At 36.5% G+C, this 19,164-nt stretch overlaps 1 protein-coding gene across 2 annotated transcripts in view; it reads left to right on the top strand.

Moving 5' to 3' along the window:
• The window catches only part of WDR35 (WD repeat domain 35), a 76,970-nt gene that overhangs the window by 41,017 nt on the left and 16,789 nt on the right, over positions 1-19,164 (top strand). For both annotated transcript variants that reach the window (XM_003411905.4, XM_003411904.4), the window contains 9 exons: positions 793-862; positions 4,775-4,828; positions 7,908-8,017; positions 8,524-8,734; positions 15,048-15,128; positions 16,459-16,595; positions 16,933-17,136; positions 18,217-18,363; positions 19,024-19,156. In XM_003411905.4, coding sequence (XP_003411953.2) covers positions 793-862; positions 4,775-4,828; positions 7,908-8,017; positions 8,524-8,734; positions 15,048-15,128; positions 16,459-16,595; positions 16,933-17,136; positions 18,217-18,363; positions 19,024-19,156 — 1,147 coding nt within the window. The remainder of the gene's footprint in view (positions 1-792; positions 863-4,774; positions 4,829-7,907; positions 8,018-8,523; positions 8,735-15,047; positions 15,129-16,458; positions 16,596-16,932; positions 17,137-18,216; positions 18,364-19,023; positions 19,157-19,164) is intronic.

Genomic DNA, 19,164 nt, shown 5'->3' with positions numbered 1-19,164 from the left:
TCAAAGACCCTGCAAAGTAGGAATTGTTACCCTTTACAGATGGAGGAATTGAGGCTCAGAGAAGTTAAGTAACTTACCCAGGGCCTTGCAGCTACTCTACAGTGTTTTTCCTTATTCACCTCTATTCATTTTAATATTTACCCAGAGACATTGTAGAGCACTTGACAACATGTGGTACTGTGCCAGGCACTGGAGATACAGTCTTGCCTCCAAGAAAATCATCACGTAGTGAGGGAGACATGTAAATCAGCAGTGACAATGCAGTATGAATAAATATTATTATAACACAGGTATCAGAGAGATGGTAGGAGGTGGTGCATCTTTATAACACAGGAGACAGTAGGGAAGGAGTCTTTACTCCCAAACAAAAATTCCATTAATTAGAGTTTCTCAAATATACTTAAGTTTTATGAACACATTGATGAAAAGGAAATTATGGAGAAACAATAAAGGAACTTAGTGTTTTAAAAGTTACTCCTGACTGATGTTTAGCTGAGATTAAGGTAAGATATCTCTCAAGTTTTAATGAAATTCATTGGGAAAATATGATCCAATGTTCAAATATAGATTTGGCACAACTTCCAGGAACATATCACTTGCAAAACCAGCAAACAACTGATAGTGTCTCCCTTTATAAGATATAGCTGTGTTCAGAACTCTTTAAAATAATCAGGACATTTAGATTAAATAACAATATTTATTGTTGTCACCCAAACCTTCAGTTGTTCTAGAGATTATGAAGTAGTATAATCCTCACTTATACTTTCTTTGAAATTCTGGTCTTTTTTACAGAATTTATCATGTTGATGATACTCCCTCTGGATCAGTCGATGGGGTGCTTGATTATAGTAAAGCCATTCAAGTAGGTGATTTTATTTTTGCTAGCAAATCTTAGTACCTGTAGACTTTGAAATATTGTAAGTTTATTTTGAGACCTGAAAAAGAATTTGCTTCCAGTAACTAGCATATTACTCTACTGATTCTTTAAAGAAATTCCTATTCTTAAAGAGTTTTTCTTGAACTTGAAAACTCTTAGACTAAAATAATATTATTAAGTAGCCAATGTGATACTATTTAGAATGTTACTTGTTGTTAGGTTCCTACTCATAGCGACCCTGTGCACAACAGAACAAAACACTGCCGGCCCTGTGCCATCCTTACAATCGTGGTTATGCTTGAGCTCATTGTTGCAGCCACTGTGTCAATCCACCTCATTGAGGGTCTTCCTCTTTTCTGCTGACCCTGTACTTTGCCAAGCATGATGTCCTTCTCCAGAGACTGATCCCTCCTGACAACATGTCCAAAGTATGTAAGACACAGTCTCGCCATCCTTGCTTCCAAGGAGCATTCTGGTTGTACTTCTTCCAAGAGAGATTTGTTCATTCTTTTGGCAGTCTGTGGTATATTCAGTGTTCTTTGCCAACACCACAATTCAAAGGTGTCAATTCTTCTTCGGTCTTCCTTATTCATTGTCCAGCTTTCACATGCATATGATGTGATTGAAAATTAGAAAATTAGAGAAGTGTAGTATCTGAAAATATTGGAGAACATAATTCTGGCCTTTCTCCTTTGTTCTCTCTTTCCCTTCCTCCCTCCTTCCTCCCTTTTTCCGCTTTTTCCCTCTACCTATCTATTTATTGTATATTGGTCTGTCACTTCTGGCATATTAGCAAGTAGCCATATTTTTGAAAATAACATAATTCAGTGTATCTTTATGGAAAAATGCTTTTGTTTATAAGCTAATGTAATTAAATACTTTAGTGAACAGTTTTGTTTTTGGTATGATTTTTTAAGAGTATTTAAATCATTGCCTTATTGTTTATAAAGCTCTTTCCTGCCCAGTTTCTTATCTGAGCCTCACAACTCTATAAGGCGAAAAGAGCGCGTAGTCTCCTCTCCATTTCATCAAGTGGAAAAACCATAATTAGAGAAAATAACTGATTGACTTAGAGTCATAAAGTAGGTGATTAAGTGGCAAAGTCAGGATTCAAGCTTGGATCTTTTAACTGCAGACCTAGTGACCTATCTAAAAGAATATGTAAGAGTCCATCTAATAGTCTCTATGTTCATCCATTTATTAAACAAGTATTTGTCAAATGTCTATTATGTGTCAGACACTGGGCTAGCTTCTGAGGATTCAGTGAAGAATGAGGAACAGTTCTTTCGATCAGGGAACTTTTAGAAAATTTCAAATTGATCAATAAATATATTGAAATTTTTCTCATTTTAAAAACAATAACAACAACCACCTCCACTGTCAACCCGTATCTTCTTCCAGTCACTCACTGCCTTAGCTCTTCATCCTTCATGGCTAAGCTGCTTTAAAGAATGATCTATATTCATCTTTTTTTCCTCACCTCTGATTCCATCTTTACTCCATTGTATTCTGGTTTCGAAAGGTCTTGAATTGCTAAGTCTGATAGGCATTTTTCTGTCTTTCTCTTACATAATCTGTATATAAATTTAATATTTTGGTTACTCTTTTCTTCTTGGCTTTCATGAAACCACTCTCCTGATTTTGTATTTAGCTGACTTTCCCTTCTTACTCTTTTTTGTCAAGGGCTTATCTACCCGTCTCGTATTGTGGTATTTCTTCATGTCTACTTGTAGTCTATCTACTTTTCTCATTTAGAATTCTGATTGAAATCTACACCTTCAATTACATGATGATGACCGCAGTATCTATATTTCCAATCTTGAGTTTTTTCAGTCTCTGGATAATACATTTCTATGGATATTGTCTATGGCTATTTCAGTTGTATGGCTCAAAAAACCCAAAATTTAACTTTTCCGAGGCTAAATTCTTCTTCCTTCTTCCAAATCTCTTTTTCCGTATACATTCTGTATCTCAGGGCACGGCTCCACCATCTACCTAAGAGTCATGGGAATTTCTCTTTTTCTCTTGCTGTCTGTATCTTGTCAAGTTCTGTTGATTCTGTCTTCTAAATTTCTTTCAAATTGATCTCCTTTCCGTCCCTGTATCAGTTCAGTCTGTGATTACTTCTTACTTTGATCAATACAATACTTTCCATTAAGCGCTGCCCAATAGAACTTTGTGTGATGTCGGAAATGTTCTATATCGCATTGTCCAATATGGTAGTCACTAGCCACATGTGGCTGTTGAGCCCCCAAAATGTGTCTGATGTGGCTAAGGAACTGAATTTTAAGTTTTATTTCATGTTAATTAGATTTTAATCCAAATAGCCACATGTGGTTAGTGGCTACCATATTGGGTAAAATTGGGTAGCACAGAAAAATCTCTCTACTTTCAGTCTTCCTCCCTTTCTCTACCTACCATGCCAATCTATTTATCATACTGATAGCTAGAACAGTCTTTTTATAATAAAAACCTGATCATGGTACACAAAGGCCCTGCCCCAATATAAATCTTCAGTAAGTTCCTGTATTTGTCAGGATAAGATAGATACTCACAACTACTACTTTCTCCCCAGCCTACTTTTTCTTCTCTGCCATATTTCCAGGTATCAGCTGTGCTAAGCAAGTTGCTGTTTCCTGACTAGACCATGGTTTTTTTTTTTCTTTTTAACATTTGATTTTGAAATAATTTTAGGCTTTCAGGAAGTTGCAAAAATGGTACATAGGACCCCGTGTGGCCTTCACCCAACTTTTCACAGTTGTCACCTATATAACTGTAGTTTCAAAACCAGGAAACTGACTTTGGTATAATACTAGACTAGAGATCTTATTCAGTTTTCACATGTGTTCATGCATGCGTGTAATGTATGTAATTTTTATCTCCTGTGCAGATTTCTGCAACTGTCACCACAATCAAGTTACAGTACTGGTCTATTACCACAAGTGAACACCCTCATGCTACTTACTTTTTATATTTACATCTATTTCCCACTCCTGTCCCTGACCCCTGGCAACCACTAATCTCTTCTCCATCTCTGTAGCTTTGTCACTTGAACAATATTTTGTGAGTGGAATCATATATCACTTTTGGAAATTGGCTTTATTCACTCAGCATGATGCCTTGAGACCTGTTCAGATTGTTGTAGTGCCACGCTGTTTTACCCTTCCTCATTTCTGCATGTGCTGGTCCTTCTGTCATCCGTTCATCTTTTAAGACTAAGCTCAGAGCTTGCTCCCCTGCTCATCTCGGTGTAAGTTAGATGCTCCTTCCTCAATGTAAGTTAGGTGCTCTCATAACCACCTTGTGTGAGACTCTACTTATTTTTTTTGGTTGCTCTTGTTGGGAACATATACAGCAAGGTATACACCAATTCAACAGTTTCTACATGTACTATTTAGTTATATTGATTACATTCTTTGTGTTGTGCAACCATTCTTACCCTCTTTTCTAAGCTGTTCTTCTCCATTAACATAAACTCACTGCCCCTATGGCTCCTATCTAATCTTTTGAGTTGCTGTTGTCAGTTTGATCCCATATAGATGGTTCTTTCTTTTTTTTAGATGGTTCTTAAGAAAGCATAATGCTCAAGGTTGACTTTTTTACTATTTCAGCTAAAGTGTAGTTTTGGTGACTCTGCTTTTATCATGTTGTATTGTAATTAGGCATTCCATTCACTGTCTTCTCCAGGAGACTTTTGAGTAATATCCGAAGGCAAAGATTTCATCCCTGTATCTCCAGTGCTTAGTTCAATGTCTGGCCCATAGTAGGAGATCAGTAAATGAATCAGTTAATAAATATATTGTTGAAGTATTCTTCATGAATAGCTTACTGCCTTGTATAGGAATAGTCATTCAATAAATATTTGTTGAAGAATAACAATCGATTACCTTTTTTTAGGGAACAAGAGATCCAATTTGTGCCATAACTGCATCTGATAAAACATTGATTGTGGTAAGTTGTAAAAAAATTATTTTATGAATAGTTGTTTAAATTATAAAAATAGGGTAATATAATGTGTTTTGGAGTTAAATATCAACTTGTTGGCACCCCAGGTTTTACTAGTCTAACAAAAGAAATGAGAAAAGTTTGAAACATACCCTTCAAATTGGTTATCATTTACAAAAAATAGCTGTTTATAAAAGCAATAGGATGTTGGCCCCTGAGAAGATAAAGTACATTTAGAGTTTGTAACATCAGGTTGACTGAGCCCTATAAAGAATTGGAGGATGTGAGGTGGACTGGATGGTGGTAGTTGGTCTTGGAAAGTGTCTTCCTCTGTGTGGCCTGCTATTTTACATTGGAGAAAGTACTTTCACTCAGCCACTTTTATAAGACTTAGACTGAAGAGGTGGTGTGTTTGCCAGCCAGTAGAACAGACAAGTCCGTGGTAAATTTGTGCTGAGTTTTTCAAATAGAATCAATGTTATAGTGTCTTTTCTTGAGCTCTGGCATTTGAAAATATTAGTTTTAGGAACAAGTGTTTACTTTAATACAGTAATGCTGGCAGAGTTATGAATCTGAATTGTATAAACAGAGGCTTAATAGTGTACAGTCCCAGTTCTAGTTACGTTCCTTTTGCTATTAGCTAATCTTATGGTGAAAAATAGCTTAAGAGCATACTATTCATTTTTTATCATTAAATGAATTTGTTGGGTGTTTTAAGTAATTTGTCTCGTAGTCAAGTCTATGGAATCTCCTGTTTTCTGATTCTTTGATGTATGGTAAGGTTTTTGTTAGGTTAGATGTATTTCTGACATTTGAAAAAAACGCAACTCAAATCAATCACAGAAATTGAATTTCTAGATGAGAGAGTCTACCTCTAAGCAACATAATGGTGAAACTATCTTCTGTATTTAAAACTGCCTTCCACTGTTGAAATGGAAACAGGTTTTAGAACCATTATTTTTTTCAAATGCTTTAAGCCACAGGAACTCCCCACCCCGCTTTTTCCCAAACAAAATCTTATTTAGTACCCTAATGTATTAAATCTTAAAAAACCCACACCTCCTTTTTATAAATTAAAAACCCTCCTCCCTCCTCACTTTCTGAGAGGCACCTCTTGAGAATCATGCTAGAGAAGCAAAGCTGCTCGGATTAAAAAAAAAGGTTAAGATTGGCCATGGGAAGCCTGCCACTTTGTCCCATTGCAATGGCCTTGGGGCACAGAAGAGTTGAAAACCAGAGCTCTGTACTGTCTGTTGTACTTACTGTTGATCTTTCAACCTTATGGTTTGTACTAAGTTATACAGAAAGTTATTTTCTTTTTTTTTTATATTTTTATTGTGCTTTAAGTGAAAGTTTACAAATCAAGTCAGTCTCTCATACACCTTGCTATGTACTTAAATACACCTTGCTATATACTTCTATTTTTCGTATATTTCTAGTTGCTCTCCCCCTAATGAGACAGCACATTCTTTCTCTCCACTCTGTGTTTCCCTGTCCATTCAGCCAGTTTCTGTCCCCCTCAGCCTTCACATCTCCCCTGCAGCCAGGAGCTGCCCACATAGTCTCATGTGTCTACTTGATCCAAGAACCCCACTCCTCACCAGTATCATTTTTTATGTTATAGTCCAGTCCATTCCCTGTCTGAAGAGTTGGCTTCAGGAATGGTTCCTGTCTTGGGCTAACAGAAGGTCTGGGGACCATGACCTCTGGGGTCCCTCTAGTCTCAGTCAGACAATTAAGTCAGACAATTAAGTCTGGCCTTCTTACAACAATTTGGGGTCTGCATTCCACCGCTCTCCTGCTCCTTCAGGGATTCTCTGTTGTGCTCCCTGTGATGGCAGTCATCGGTTGTAGCTGGGCACCATCTAGTTCTTCTAGTCTCAGGCTGATGTAGTCTCTGATTTATGTAGCCCATTTGGACTCTTGGGCTCATACTTACCTTGTGTCTTTGGTGCTTTTATTTCTCCTTTGCTTATGTGGATTGAGACCAATTGTTGCATCTTAGATGGCTGCTTGCTAGCGTTTAAGACCCCAGACACCACTCTCCAAAATGGGATGCAGAATGTTTTCCTAATAGTCTTTATTATGCCAGTTGACCTAGATGTCCCCTGAAACCATGGTCCCCAAACCCCCACCCCTACTCTGCTGGCCTTTGAAGCGTTTGGTTTATTCAGGAAACGTCTTTGCTTTTGGTTTAGTCCAGTTGTACTGACCCCTTCTGTATTGTGTGTTGTCCTTTCTACTATCTAATTAGCGAATCTCCCTCTCCCTCCCTCCCTCCCTCCCTCCCTCTCCCCTCTTGTAACCATCAAAGAATATTTTCTTCTCTGTTTAAACTATTTCTTGAGTTCTTATAATAGTGGTCTCATACAATATTTGTCCTTTTGCAACTGACTAATTTCACTCAGCGTAATGCTTTCCAGATTCCTCCATGTTATAAAATGTTTCACAGATTCATCATTCTTTATCAATGCATAGTATTCCATTGTGTGAATATACCATAATCTATTTATCCATTCATCCGTTGATGGGCACCTTCATTCCTTCCTTCTTTTTGCTATTGTAAACGGTGCTGCAATGAACATGGGTGTGGATTCTGTTTTTTTGAACTTATTTAAGCTAATGTTCATTGTAGCATCTTGTTCCCTTGCCAAAACTATTATCAGATAGAAGGTATCGCTTAAAAACCTAGACTTTCAGTAACAGCTGTTTCATATGGTGCTCTCACAGTGATTTTTCATATTTATAAAATTCAGTTCAGCAGGTGCTTTATGATTTAGCTTTTAATGTACTCTGAATATTAACCTAATAAATTCTTCCCTGTGGTGCAAGAATTTGTAGAGTACCAAGAGTGAGGTTTCTGACTACTTTCTTGAACGTTACCTGAAAAAAATTGGGCCACCTTCAGCAGCTTTATTAAAAAGGTTTTAATTAAATTAGGAGATTAATGTATGCTACTCACTAACATGACTCAGAATTGTCATCACTTTGGTTCTGAAACAAATGTGTGAACATAGAGATCTGTAGTTGTAGCTCAATATTATTATGGAAAGTATACTTTAGTAATCAAAAGTAATTTCCATAGGGTCGTGAATCTGGCACCATTCAGAGATACAGTCTTCCTAATGTTGGTTTGATTCAAAAGTATTCCCTTAATTGTCAAGCCTACCAGTTATCCTTGAATTGCAACTCTAGGTAAGCCTGAAATGTCTCCTCACGTAGATGTTAGACTTGTTGTTAGGTGCCATCAATGTTAGACTTAGAAGTTATTAATTGAGATTGCTGAATTTATGTAATAAATGTAAACATGTGTTTTTTTTAAGCTCGTCTTATAGTTCATTGTGGTTTTACTATCCTGAGTTTAGTTTCACGGTCTTTCTCTGATTGAGCATATGGAAATACTAGTATAATATTTTACTCTTAAAGTTTGAATATTGAGTCTATATTTGTAAATCAGTTGGTTAAATCTCTTTGGATACAGCTTCCTTACAGGGAAGCAAAATGGAAAGTAATCCATAAATTCTGTCAAATTTATTAAAAAAAAAAAGCTTAAACCGTATATTTATTATAAAGCCATTACTACCTTATTCCCAGGCTTCTGATGAACTGATTTTGAAGAAGAATGGTTGTAAGTAATTATGTTTATAATTACTGGTAATAATTTTGCATTTTTTCCCCTTATCCATTTTTATTATTTTTAGTCGTCTTGCTATCATAGACATTTCAGGAGTTCTGACTTTCTTTGACTTGGATGCTCGGGTAACAGACAGTACAGGACAGCAAGTAATTGGCGAGTTGTTAAAATTGGAGCGAAAAGATGTCTGGGATATGAAGTGGGCCAAAGATAATCCTGATTTGTTTGCAATGATGGAGAAGACAAGAATGTATGTTTTCAGAAATTTGGACCCTGAGGTAAAATCATGAAATGAGCATAAGTAATACATAAACAATGAGCCAAATGTCAAAACCTGGATATTTTCCCTTTGTTTCTTCAAGAATTTGTTGGTGTTGGCTGCACAAATATCTGAAAATAAATAGAAACATTTCTGTGGAATTTTTAAATATTTGGTCTTAAGTGGGAATAATACTCACCTTTAAAATAGTCGCTACTTTCTCTGAAAGCCACTTTCTAAGCATTTATCTGTTTTTTTTTTAAAGATAGAACCATGATCACTGTATAATCTTTTTTATTTTGCCCTTGCCTAAGTCAGTTAAAGAAATTTATCATGTTTTTATACAAATAAAACGTCTGCTTTTGTTTGCCAGCTGCGCCCTCCCCACATGAGGTATTTTTGTAAGAGAGCTATGCTAATTTTTTAACAGAAACACGCGGAAGAGGATTGGCATGGCAGTGCTTGTGAGGGTGCCTTGTGGGAGTGGGGGAGGGCACGGTGGGCAAACAAACGTAGAAGGCATGTGTTGTTTGTGTAAAAATATGGTAATAACCTTATTGGAGCCCTTATTTGGAGCCCTGGTAGCCCAGTGGTTAAGAGCTCAGGCTGCTAACCAAGAAGTTGGCAGTTCGAATCCACCAGCCGCTCCTTGAAAACCCTATGGGACAGTTCTGTTCTTCCTATAGGATCCCTATGATTTGGAATCGACTCAATGGCAGCGGGTTTGGTTTTTTGTTTTTTAGCAGCCTTATTTACTAAAATTTCTTAAACCAATCTAGCAAAGAGAAAAAATGCAGTTTTGAAATCACCTTGTTCTTTTATTTGCTTCTGCCTACCTATCCACTTTATAATGTGCACGCTGTGACCTATTTATTTTTACCTTTGCTCTGTCACCGCCTAATCTGTGTTCTTTTTTACCCAGATATTGGTAGGAATATATACTTGTGAACTGTAATTAATCTACTGTCACTTGGGTATGTTATGGATTGAATTGTGTCCTCCAAAAATGTGTGTTGTAAATCTTAGCCTTTATGCCTGTGGTTTTAATCTCTTTTGGGAATGGGTTGTCTTTGTTATGTTAATGAGGCAGTATTAGTGTAGAGTGTATCTTCAGTCCATCTCTTTTGAGATGTAAGAGAGATTAAACACAAGCTAGCAAAGAGAGATGGGAAAGAGAGATGCCAAGCACATGAAGATTGCCCAGGAGCAGAAGCTCAGAAGAGACAAGGACCTTTCTCCAGAGCCAACAGAGAAAGAAATCTTTCCCCTAGAGCCGGTACCCTGAATTCGGACTTCCAGCCTCGTAAACTGTGAGAAAATAAATTTCTTTTTGTTAAAGCCATCCACTTGAGATATTTCTGTTATAGCAGCACTAGATAACTAAGACAGGTGTCAAGCCCCATTCTCAATCATTTTTATAGTTGTATTTTGATTTTCTATTCATGGCTCACATCAGCTAATATTTGGGCTCTGCATTTCCCTGTCATTTAGTATGCTTCTGGACCAAATGTTAGATGTTGTGTTTAGGAAATACAAAATAATTTGAATGGCAGGCTAATCAAAACATTGTTAAAAGAAGATAAATCTTTTAAACAACTTTTGAATTATTAATGGATTTTAAATTTGGAATTTTCTTTGCTTTTGCTGTCCCCAATTAGTGTAAATAATAAGAGATGAGTTAATAAATGCTTTATGTCATTAGTTTCTGTTTGAACCTATTGCTTCCTTCTGGGGAAGAAATTGCACGCTTTGGGCCCTGAGCTGCCAGTGATCTTCTGTAGTAATTTATTTAGTGGGAAACTATTTGATCCTTTAATATCGTAAATTATTTTCTTATTTCCCCATTTGAGCTATACTGGAATCTTTGAATTGGCAAATGACCTGCATAAATTACTCTCAAAGGCTTTGTTAAAGCTTTCAGGAATTTTAGGGATTCTTGTAATTCTTAGACTTTGAGTAATGGTCCAAATGAAAGGCATTCAGAGATGCTCGATTTGACCTGTAAGCTCAGGCCCCTTTCAGGGGCCAAAGAGAAGATTGACTCTTGCCACAGTGTGGAAATCTGACAAGTAATCACAGAATGACCTTGAGGACGAGAGTAGATTCTTTTCGAATGTTAGGATTTTTTCCCTATCCTTGGCCCCACTAACCCCAAGTCAGAAATCAGTATGCCTGGAGAAATGAGAGTATTGTCCCTGGCTGTTGATAATATGTGTGTAGCACACGTGGTCAGTCTAGTACCAAGTGAAATCTTTGCCTGGTGGAACGTGTTTTTTAAGTAGTTTTGACAGAAAATCTGCCTTTTTTTCATTTGAGTTTATTTTCTGGTTAGGTGAATAGTTCAATTTCTGTTAGATTTAGAGCTAGATGAATTTCTTACAACCTCACCATTGACGAGATTTCTTTATAAACCATGCTGTGTTGTTTCTTTCATTCTTTGTGAGGACACTGGCTCACTGTGGTCACTGCTTGGTTGGTTAACTCTCCTATTCACTCCTTTCATTGCTCACTGATCATGTAAGGACATGCTCATCAAAATAGAGAACTTACTGGATCTGCAGAGCTATAGAATAGTATGTCTCTTCTGGAGATAAGCTATTGTTTGAGGATTAATAGCAATATGTTTTTACCACATGAGAATTAGAAAAAGAGTACCTAATGATGAAATTTCCTGCTTGACCGTTTTCATCTCCAATAACCCACTCAGAGTACTGATTCAGTTCTTCTACTTTTCTGAGTAGAAGAATTCTGTCTTCCCTGTCATTGGTGCTATTACTTCATGCTCATATTCCTTTCATATTTCACATTTTCATCCACTAGCTTGCATTTTTTTTTTTTTTTACCTTTTCTCCTCCCTTTCAAGCCAGGGATATATGAACTTTTGAATACGCCCCAATGCATGCATACTTATTTGTTTATAAATTACATACATGGCCTCCTAAATTAATACAAGTACCTTATGAATCATGTCCCCAAATAGAAATCTTAAAACAATGAGAAAAAGATAAATTTTAAAAGAATGAAACAAACTTAATTTTAAAATGTCATGCTAATTGTTGTGGTTACGTATAATCATTAGCTAGTGTCTGAAGCTTAATACACACTTTATTAGAGTAAGCTTTTGTTACAGGATACAACTCCCATGTTTCAAATAGTTTGCTTGATAATTTTGAGTTTTTAGGTGACCTTTTGTCAGCTCTGATTAGATTGTCATTGTTTTTACTATGTATTGTATCTGATCCAAAAATTTGTGTTAGGAGTACGAAGGTGTCAGTTCTGCCTTTTCTTGCTTGCTTACACTTACGTTATTAACATTACCTTTAATTCACAAATTCTCTGCAGGAAGTTTTTTAACTTCATTTTGTGAGGGTTTGCCAAACCTAGATAATATAATCCCTAAATCCACTTAATTAGGCCCATTCAAACTTTAGCAGTATGTCAGAATATGCTAAAATTGAATGGATAAGTAAGGACACCTCAGGATACCTGTTATATTGTATGTTGTTGTCTTAGTCATCTAGTGCTGCTGTAACAGAAATACCACAAGTGGATGGCTTTAACAAAGAGAAATTTATTTTCTCACAGTCTAGTAGATTACAAGTCCAAATTCAGGGCGTCGGCTCCAGGGGAAGGCTTTCTCTCTCTGTCAGCTCTGGAGGAAGGTCCTTGTCCTCAATCATCCCCTGGTTGAGGAGCTTCTCAGGCACAGGGACCCCATGTCCAAAGGATGCGCTCTGCTTCTGGTGCTGCTTTCTTGGTGCCATGAGGTCCCCAACTCTCTGCTTGCCTCACTTTCCTTTTAACTCTTCAGAGATAAAAGGTAGTGCGGGCCACATCCCAGGGAAACTCCCTTTACTTTGGACCAGGGGTGTGACCTGGGTAAAGGTGGTGTTACAGTTCCACCCTAATCATCTTTAACATAAAATTACAATCACAAACTGGAAGACAACCACAGAAAACTGGGAATCATGGCCTAACCACCATAATACACACATTTTTGGGGGGACATAATTTAATCCATGACAGTTATGGAAACTTCTGGCTTATATACTGAGTAAGGATACCAGTGTGCCTTGTTATATTATACATTAGTAAAGTTTTCAAAACTGTTTTGATAAAAATAAGTATCTTGCATACTGTCTGGGTAAGTATACCCTGCTTTGGAGACCGCTGGTCTATAACTTCATATTCAAATGAAATGTGACTAGTTATCTACCAAATTTTGGAAATGAAAATTGGTTGAAGTGATTCAAGCAGAAGTTGAATTTTTTAAAATCTGAGTTACCTAGATATTTGTAAATATGTACTTATGTACCAATATTGTTAGTTTATTTTGGAAACTCTTAGTTTTTGATCTCTCTCTCACTCACTCTCCATTTCTATTTCTGGGTTTTTTTTTGAACATTTCATTGTGCTTTAGGTGAAATGGTATTGTTTTTAATCTACAGATCATCTCTTATGACTATTTTTCTTTTAACTATCTTACTTTGTTTACATTATCCAGCCAAAAATTCTGGTAAACATTTTTATTAAAGTATATTTGGTTTACATATAGTATCGAAATAATTAATACATGAACCAAAAAACCAAACCCGTTCCCACCTAGTCAGTTCCAATTCACAACAACCCTATAGAGCAGAGTAGAACTGCTGCCCCCTAGGGTTTCCAAGGAGTGGCTGGTGGATTCGAACTGCCAACCTTTTGGTTAGCAGAGGAGCTCTTAACCACTATGCCACCAGGGCTCCTACCACATGAAAAACCAAAACCAAACCTGTTGCCATCTAGTCGATTCTGATTCATAGTGACCCTGTAGGACAGAGTAGACCTGCCCCATAGGGCTTCCAAGGAGCAGCTGGTGGATTCAAACTGCTGACCTTTTGGTTAGCAGCTGTACTTCTTAACCACTATGCCACCAATATCTCATTACGTATACTTTCTTTTTGAATCAAATTTTGTTCTGATTCTTTTAGAGTTATTGCTCATAAAAGCATATTCTTTTTATGCCATATGAACTTTTTTTTTGAGAAAACACGATTTCATAAAAATTTTCATGTAATTTGACCCTTAACAATTTGTGCTTTTAAAAAGAAAATATGCATTTAAAACCTTACCAACACATATACTGTGCATGCAAGAGCCTTATTCTTAAACATAGACATACTAAGCTCAAGCTAAATGTGACTCAATTTTTACCTCTTTCTTTAATCTTTCTTGGTGTATTCTTTTTATTACAATTTCTGTGGTTTCTGCCGTTATTTCTATATGAAGGGCTAACTTTCAGAAATGTAAATATGGTATATTATTTCATTTTGATTTTGGTTGTTTCCTATTTTATGATGATATAAATGCAGATTTTTTTTTTAGGCTCTGGTATTATTTCAGTTACCAAACAACATCGTCATATTTCTTTTATAGCATTCTTAGAGGTAGTAAGTACATTGAGAGTTTGTTTTTATTTATATAATATTTATATCTATTTTTTCTGCCAAGAATTTAGGGCAGCTACTTTAAGTTATACAAATACATTATCTCTACAAATCTAGTTTCTATTGTGTATAACACTAGGATAAGAGACATGTAACAAACTCATGTATTTACACTTTACCAAATAAAACCTTATTATAGGGTATAGGACTTCTTTGATATAGGTACTTAAATACAAATATTAAATCCCAAAAAACCAAACTCACTGCTGTTGAGTAGATTCCAACTCATAGCGCCTTCCTAGGGTTTCCAAGGCTGTAAATCTCCATGGAAGCAGACAGCCGTATCTTCCTCCCTCAAAGCCACTGATGATTTCCAGCCGCGGACATTTCTATTACCAGTTGACCATTTTAACCACTGCGCCACCAGGGCTCCCTAAGATACAAATGTTAGCGTTTGTTGATTTTTTCTAAGAATTAAATTTAATGTTGAATCCCATAAATTAAAACTATCAAGCTATATAAGACATTTTGGATTAATTGGGAAAATTTAGGCTGGATATTAGATGTCATTAGGGAATTAATATTAATTGTTAGATGTAATAATATTAATGTGGTCATGTAAGAGAATGTCTTTACCTTTTGGAGATACGTACTGAAGTATTTAGGGCTGAAATATCATGATATCTTTAATTTACTTACTTAAAAGAAAACTTTAGTCAAGAAATTAAATGAAGCATATTTTACAAAAATGTTAGCAATTACGTAGGTGACGGGCGTATGGGAGTTGGTAACATTCTCTGTACTTTCCTGTTCATTTGCAAATTTTGGTAATAAAATTAAACGTGATATGTTAAAGGAGGGAAATTCTTCTGTAATTAAACATAACATTTGTTTTTGTCTTTACAGGAACCCATTCAGACTTCTGGGTATATTTGTAACTTTGAGGATTTAGAAATTAAATCTGTTCTTTTGGATGAGATATTAAAGGTAATTAAAAAAGTTAAATTTCTTTTGCTAGCTTGGTTAGGAAAGCGTTTGGAGGTCCCGTGATTCTGCCAGTGTAGGTGTGTCTGTTCAAAAGTCTGAAGCAAGAGAGCTCTAGGTCAGTTCTGGGACCGAATAATGTGAACAGTATAGCTAGGCATTGTGCTAAATGCTTGATATATGTTATCTCATTTCATCCTCACATCTCCAGCAAGTAGGTTTGATTATTATCTCCATGTTTTCAGATGAGGAACCTGAGACTTGCAGAGGTAGGCTCATTTGCCAGTGTCACCCAGTTAGGAGTGGGTAAAGGCATGATTTGACTCCGAGCTGCCTGGCTTCAAAGCTGCTGTGTGTCATCTGCAGTACTGGCAGAAATAAGACTGGGAACCGGGGGCTGGGTCAGTGGGGGAGTAAAGCAGGGAGCGACATGGTTGGGTTTATATTTGGTGAAGGCAGTCCTGGTTCCTGGGTAGACAGGGAGGGGAATGAGTAGTCACAGAGCTAGTAAGCAATGGAATTAGGAATTAGAATCCAAACCTCATGCTCTTCCCAAATGAGCTCTATTTTCCTGGAGTTCCTAAAGACTTCATTTTCTAGTTATAATGGTTTAGTTGGGAGGTCAAAAGGTGACATGGGTGGCTTAGTTTATCTTCTCAGAGAACTCTGAGTTTTGGAAATCATTGCTGTTGTTTCATACATGGAGTACTAGTCATCTCTTATGCTTTTTTTTTTTTCATTACTTGGAATATACAGAATATCAATGAGTTGTTTATAACTGCTTGTTTCCTTTCTGTGGCCGTTAGCTAGCTCTTTTCTGTAAGACTGGCTTTTTTTTTTTTTTTTTCAATTTGGTCAGCCTGCTAAATTACAAAAGGAAAGTAGTGGTGAGAACTGGTTCTTTTTCTTTCCTTTCATCTGTTTGTTTGCCTGCTACCTAATGGGACGTGGCAGGGTACAACTGATGAAAGAGTGAGAGTAGACGCTGTGGTGTATGGTGGTTTTTGCTCCAGTGGAGGGGCAGCAGCACTTTTAACAGAAGGGAGTAGCACTTTGGGGAAAGAACAATTGGAACTGAAGGAAACTAGGACATGTAACTGTAAGGGGTCCCGTCTACCATTGCCCACAGGCAACACGATAGCCACAGAAGGACCTTTACTTGTGGTTTGGGGTGTTTTCCACATAACTCAAAAGACTCTAAACCTGGACATTCCTTTCTTCTCTGTTTTTGATCACTATATGGTGCATTCCTTGTTTCTTTTTTTATTATAAAAAGAGTACATATTCTAAAGGCAACGATTTGAAATTCCATTCTCTTCATCTTTACTTTTAGAATGCAGAACATCCAAACAAGGATTATATCATTAACTTTGAAATTCGGTCCCTGCGAGATAGTCGAGCGTTGATTGAGAAAGTTGGAATTGAAGATGCATCTCAATTCATAGAGGACAATCCACATCCCCGACTTTGGTATTTAAAAAACAAAACAAAACAAAATAACTCCCCAAGCATACACCTGTAGTGTATGCTTTTAAAGTCTCATCTCTTCATCCTAGCCTCCTGATGGGGATGACCTTCATTTTTGTTGTTCTTTTTAAAATCTAGAAATTCATTTTAGAGTTGGAAATACTTAGCATAAAAAAATGCTATTATATGAAAAATGTCTACATATGGTAAAATAATCACTTCTTACCATGTTTTGCTAAAAAACAACAGAAAAAATAGTTGAATTCTGGTTCAAGACATGATTACCAGCAATTTGCAATAGGCTTTTTGTGTCTTTTTTTTTTTTTTTTATTAAATAAAGGCGCCTACTGGCTGAAGCAGCACTTCAGAAACTGGACTTACAAACTGCAGAGCAAGCATTTGTGCGCTGCAAAGACTATCAAGGCATTAAGTTTGTGAAGCTCCTGGGCAATCTACAGAGTGAGTCAATGAAGCAGGCTGAAGTTGCTGCCTATTTTGGCAGGTTTGAAGAGGCTGAAAGGATGTATCTTGATCTGGACAGAAGGTAACAAGGCCCATGTATACTGGAACATTTCCAGAGTTCCTGTTTTTTTTTTTTTTTTCCACAACTAGGGGAACAGAAAATAGACTAAATGTATTACACTATTTTGTTTAGAAAATTATTTTCAATTTGGATTACAGCCTAGATATTCCACATACCCCTCATTAATTTATGGTTTATAATTTGGGAGCCCTGGTGGTGTAGTGGTTCAGAGCTCGGCTGCTAACCAAAATGTTGGCAGTTCGAATCCACCAGCTGCTCCTCAGAAACCCTACGGGGCAGTTCTACTCTGTCCTATAGGGTTGCTATGAGTTGGAATTGACTTGACAGCAGCAGGTTCAAGTTTCTTCTCCCCCAGGTTGTACACCTGTTAATGACTGACCCTGGGAGATTTTTCATTTGGTAGGAAAAAAATACAATAGAACTTCAGATACTGGGTGGCTTTTATCATTATTACTCAGCTCGTTATTTCGGTTCCTTTTTTTGAATTAGGCCATTATTTAATTTTCAGTTCTCAAGGAACATACAATAAAAAGTAAAGGTATTTAGATATTGTTTTATTCTTTATATTTCATTTTTGACTTATATAAAATAATGTAAGAACTTCATTATAGCTGTAAACATTATGTCTAGTTTTCATTAGTATTATTTGTACTTAACGGTTGATCCCTAATACAACACTAAAGCCCTGAATAGAAATATAAAACCAAGCATGTGTTTGCCCTAGATTTTGAGATAAATCTGATCATATCTAAGAAAATGGTGGAAATAAATGATTATTATTTAAATTGTTATTTTGTGAAAAAAATTAGAAGTTGGGGAAAAGTAAAAGGCAGAAAATTGTTCCTTTTTTCCACTCCAGGTCCTTTCCGTTACCTCGATATATAGTCAGGCTAAGTTTTATGGTCATGTTTAAAGACCATTTTAAAGTTCTGAAATGTTTAGAGAGTTACCTTCTCAGTCTAATTCAGTGCTATGTATTCTCAGCACTTAGAACTATGCCTAGCACATAGTAGGAACTTAATAAAAAGTGTACTTGTTGAATGAATGAATGAATGAATGAATGAATGCCATTGTTTGTAGAGACCTTGCTATTGGCCTCCGGCTGAAGTTAGGAGATTGGTTTAGAGTCCTCCAACTCCTGAAAACTGGATCTGGTGATGCAGATGACAGTCTCCTTGAGCAAGCCCATAATGCCATTGGAGACTACTTTGCAGATCGACAAAAGTGGTATGTAAGCTGTCTAGACCACCAGTTCTATTCATGCAGCACTTTAAATTGTAGCCGCCTGAGCACCTCTCTGTGAAACCATGCAAAGAAAATGAAGACCATCCTCCTTGATCCTAAAATACCAATAGCCCTAGATTCACATTGGTGAGCAAGAGATCCTAAAAGTTGTAGGATGAGCAATGTAAAACTTTGGAGTTTCCAAACTCACAAAACCTGTGCTTAACTGGAACTGTGAGCAGCTTTGAACTCTTTGAGATGATAGTATACAATTCTAAGCACTGTACGATTTATCACTGAAAAAAAAAGTTTTTTTATATTTGTTTTTTTATTATGGATTATTTTTAGTAATTATTGGCTTTCATTGTTTTCATTTTAATCAATATGCCTATCTGTTTATGTCAGTGTTAGGGAATACTACAGCTGTATACCAGATTAAACAAAATTTCTTATGAATATTCAAAGAACATTGCAACTAAACATTGCTCCATTCTTTAGATCGTGGTTCCCCGCCCCCCCACCCCCAAGGTATTCTGTAACTGAAGATGATGAATAGAGTAATACTAATACTGGTAATTCCAGTGAAGGAACATTTTTGGTGAAAGTGCTTATTTACAGGAGATTCACATTAGTTTTAAAAGTTTTCTTTTTTTCTTTGCATAGGTTGAATGCTGTACAATATTATGTACAAGGCCGGAACCAGGAACGCTTAGCCGAATGTTACTATATGTTAGAAGATTATGAGGGGTTAGAGACTCTTGCAAACTCGCTTCCAGAAAACAATAAATTACTTCCAGTATGTAT

Source organism: Loxodonta africana, chromosome 12, assembly GCF_030014295.1.
Source record: "Loxodonta africana isolate mLoxAfr1 chromosome 12, mLoxAfr1.hap2, whole genome shotgun sequence".
NCBI classification, from domain to species: domain Eukaryota; kingdom Metazoa; phylum Chordata; class Mammalia; order Proboscidea; family Elephantidae; genus Loxodonta; species Loxodonta africana.
Note: the sequence above shows the minus strand (reverse complement) of the source record. Positions and strands in the feature narration are given on the sequence as shown.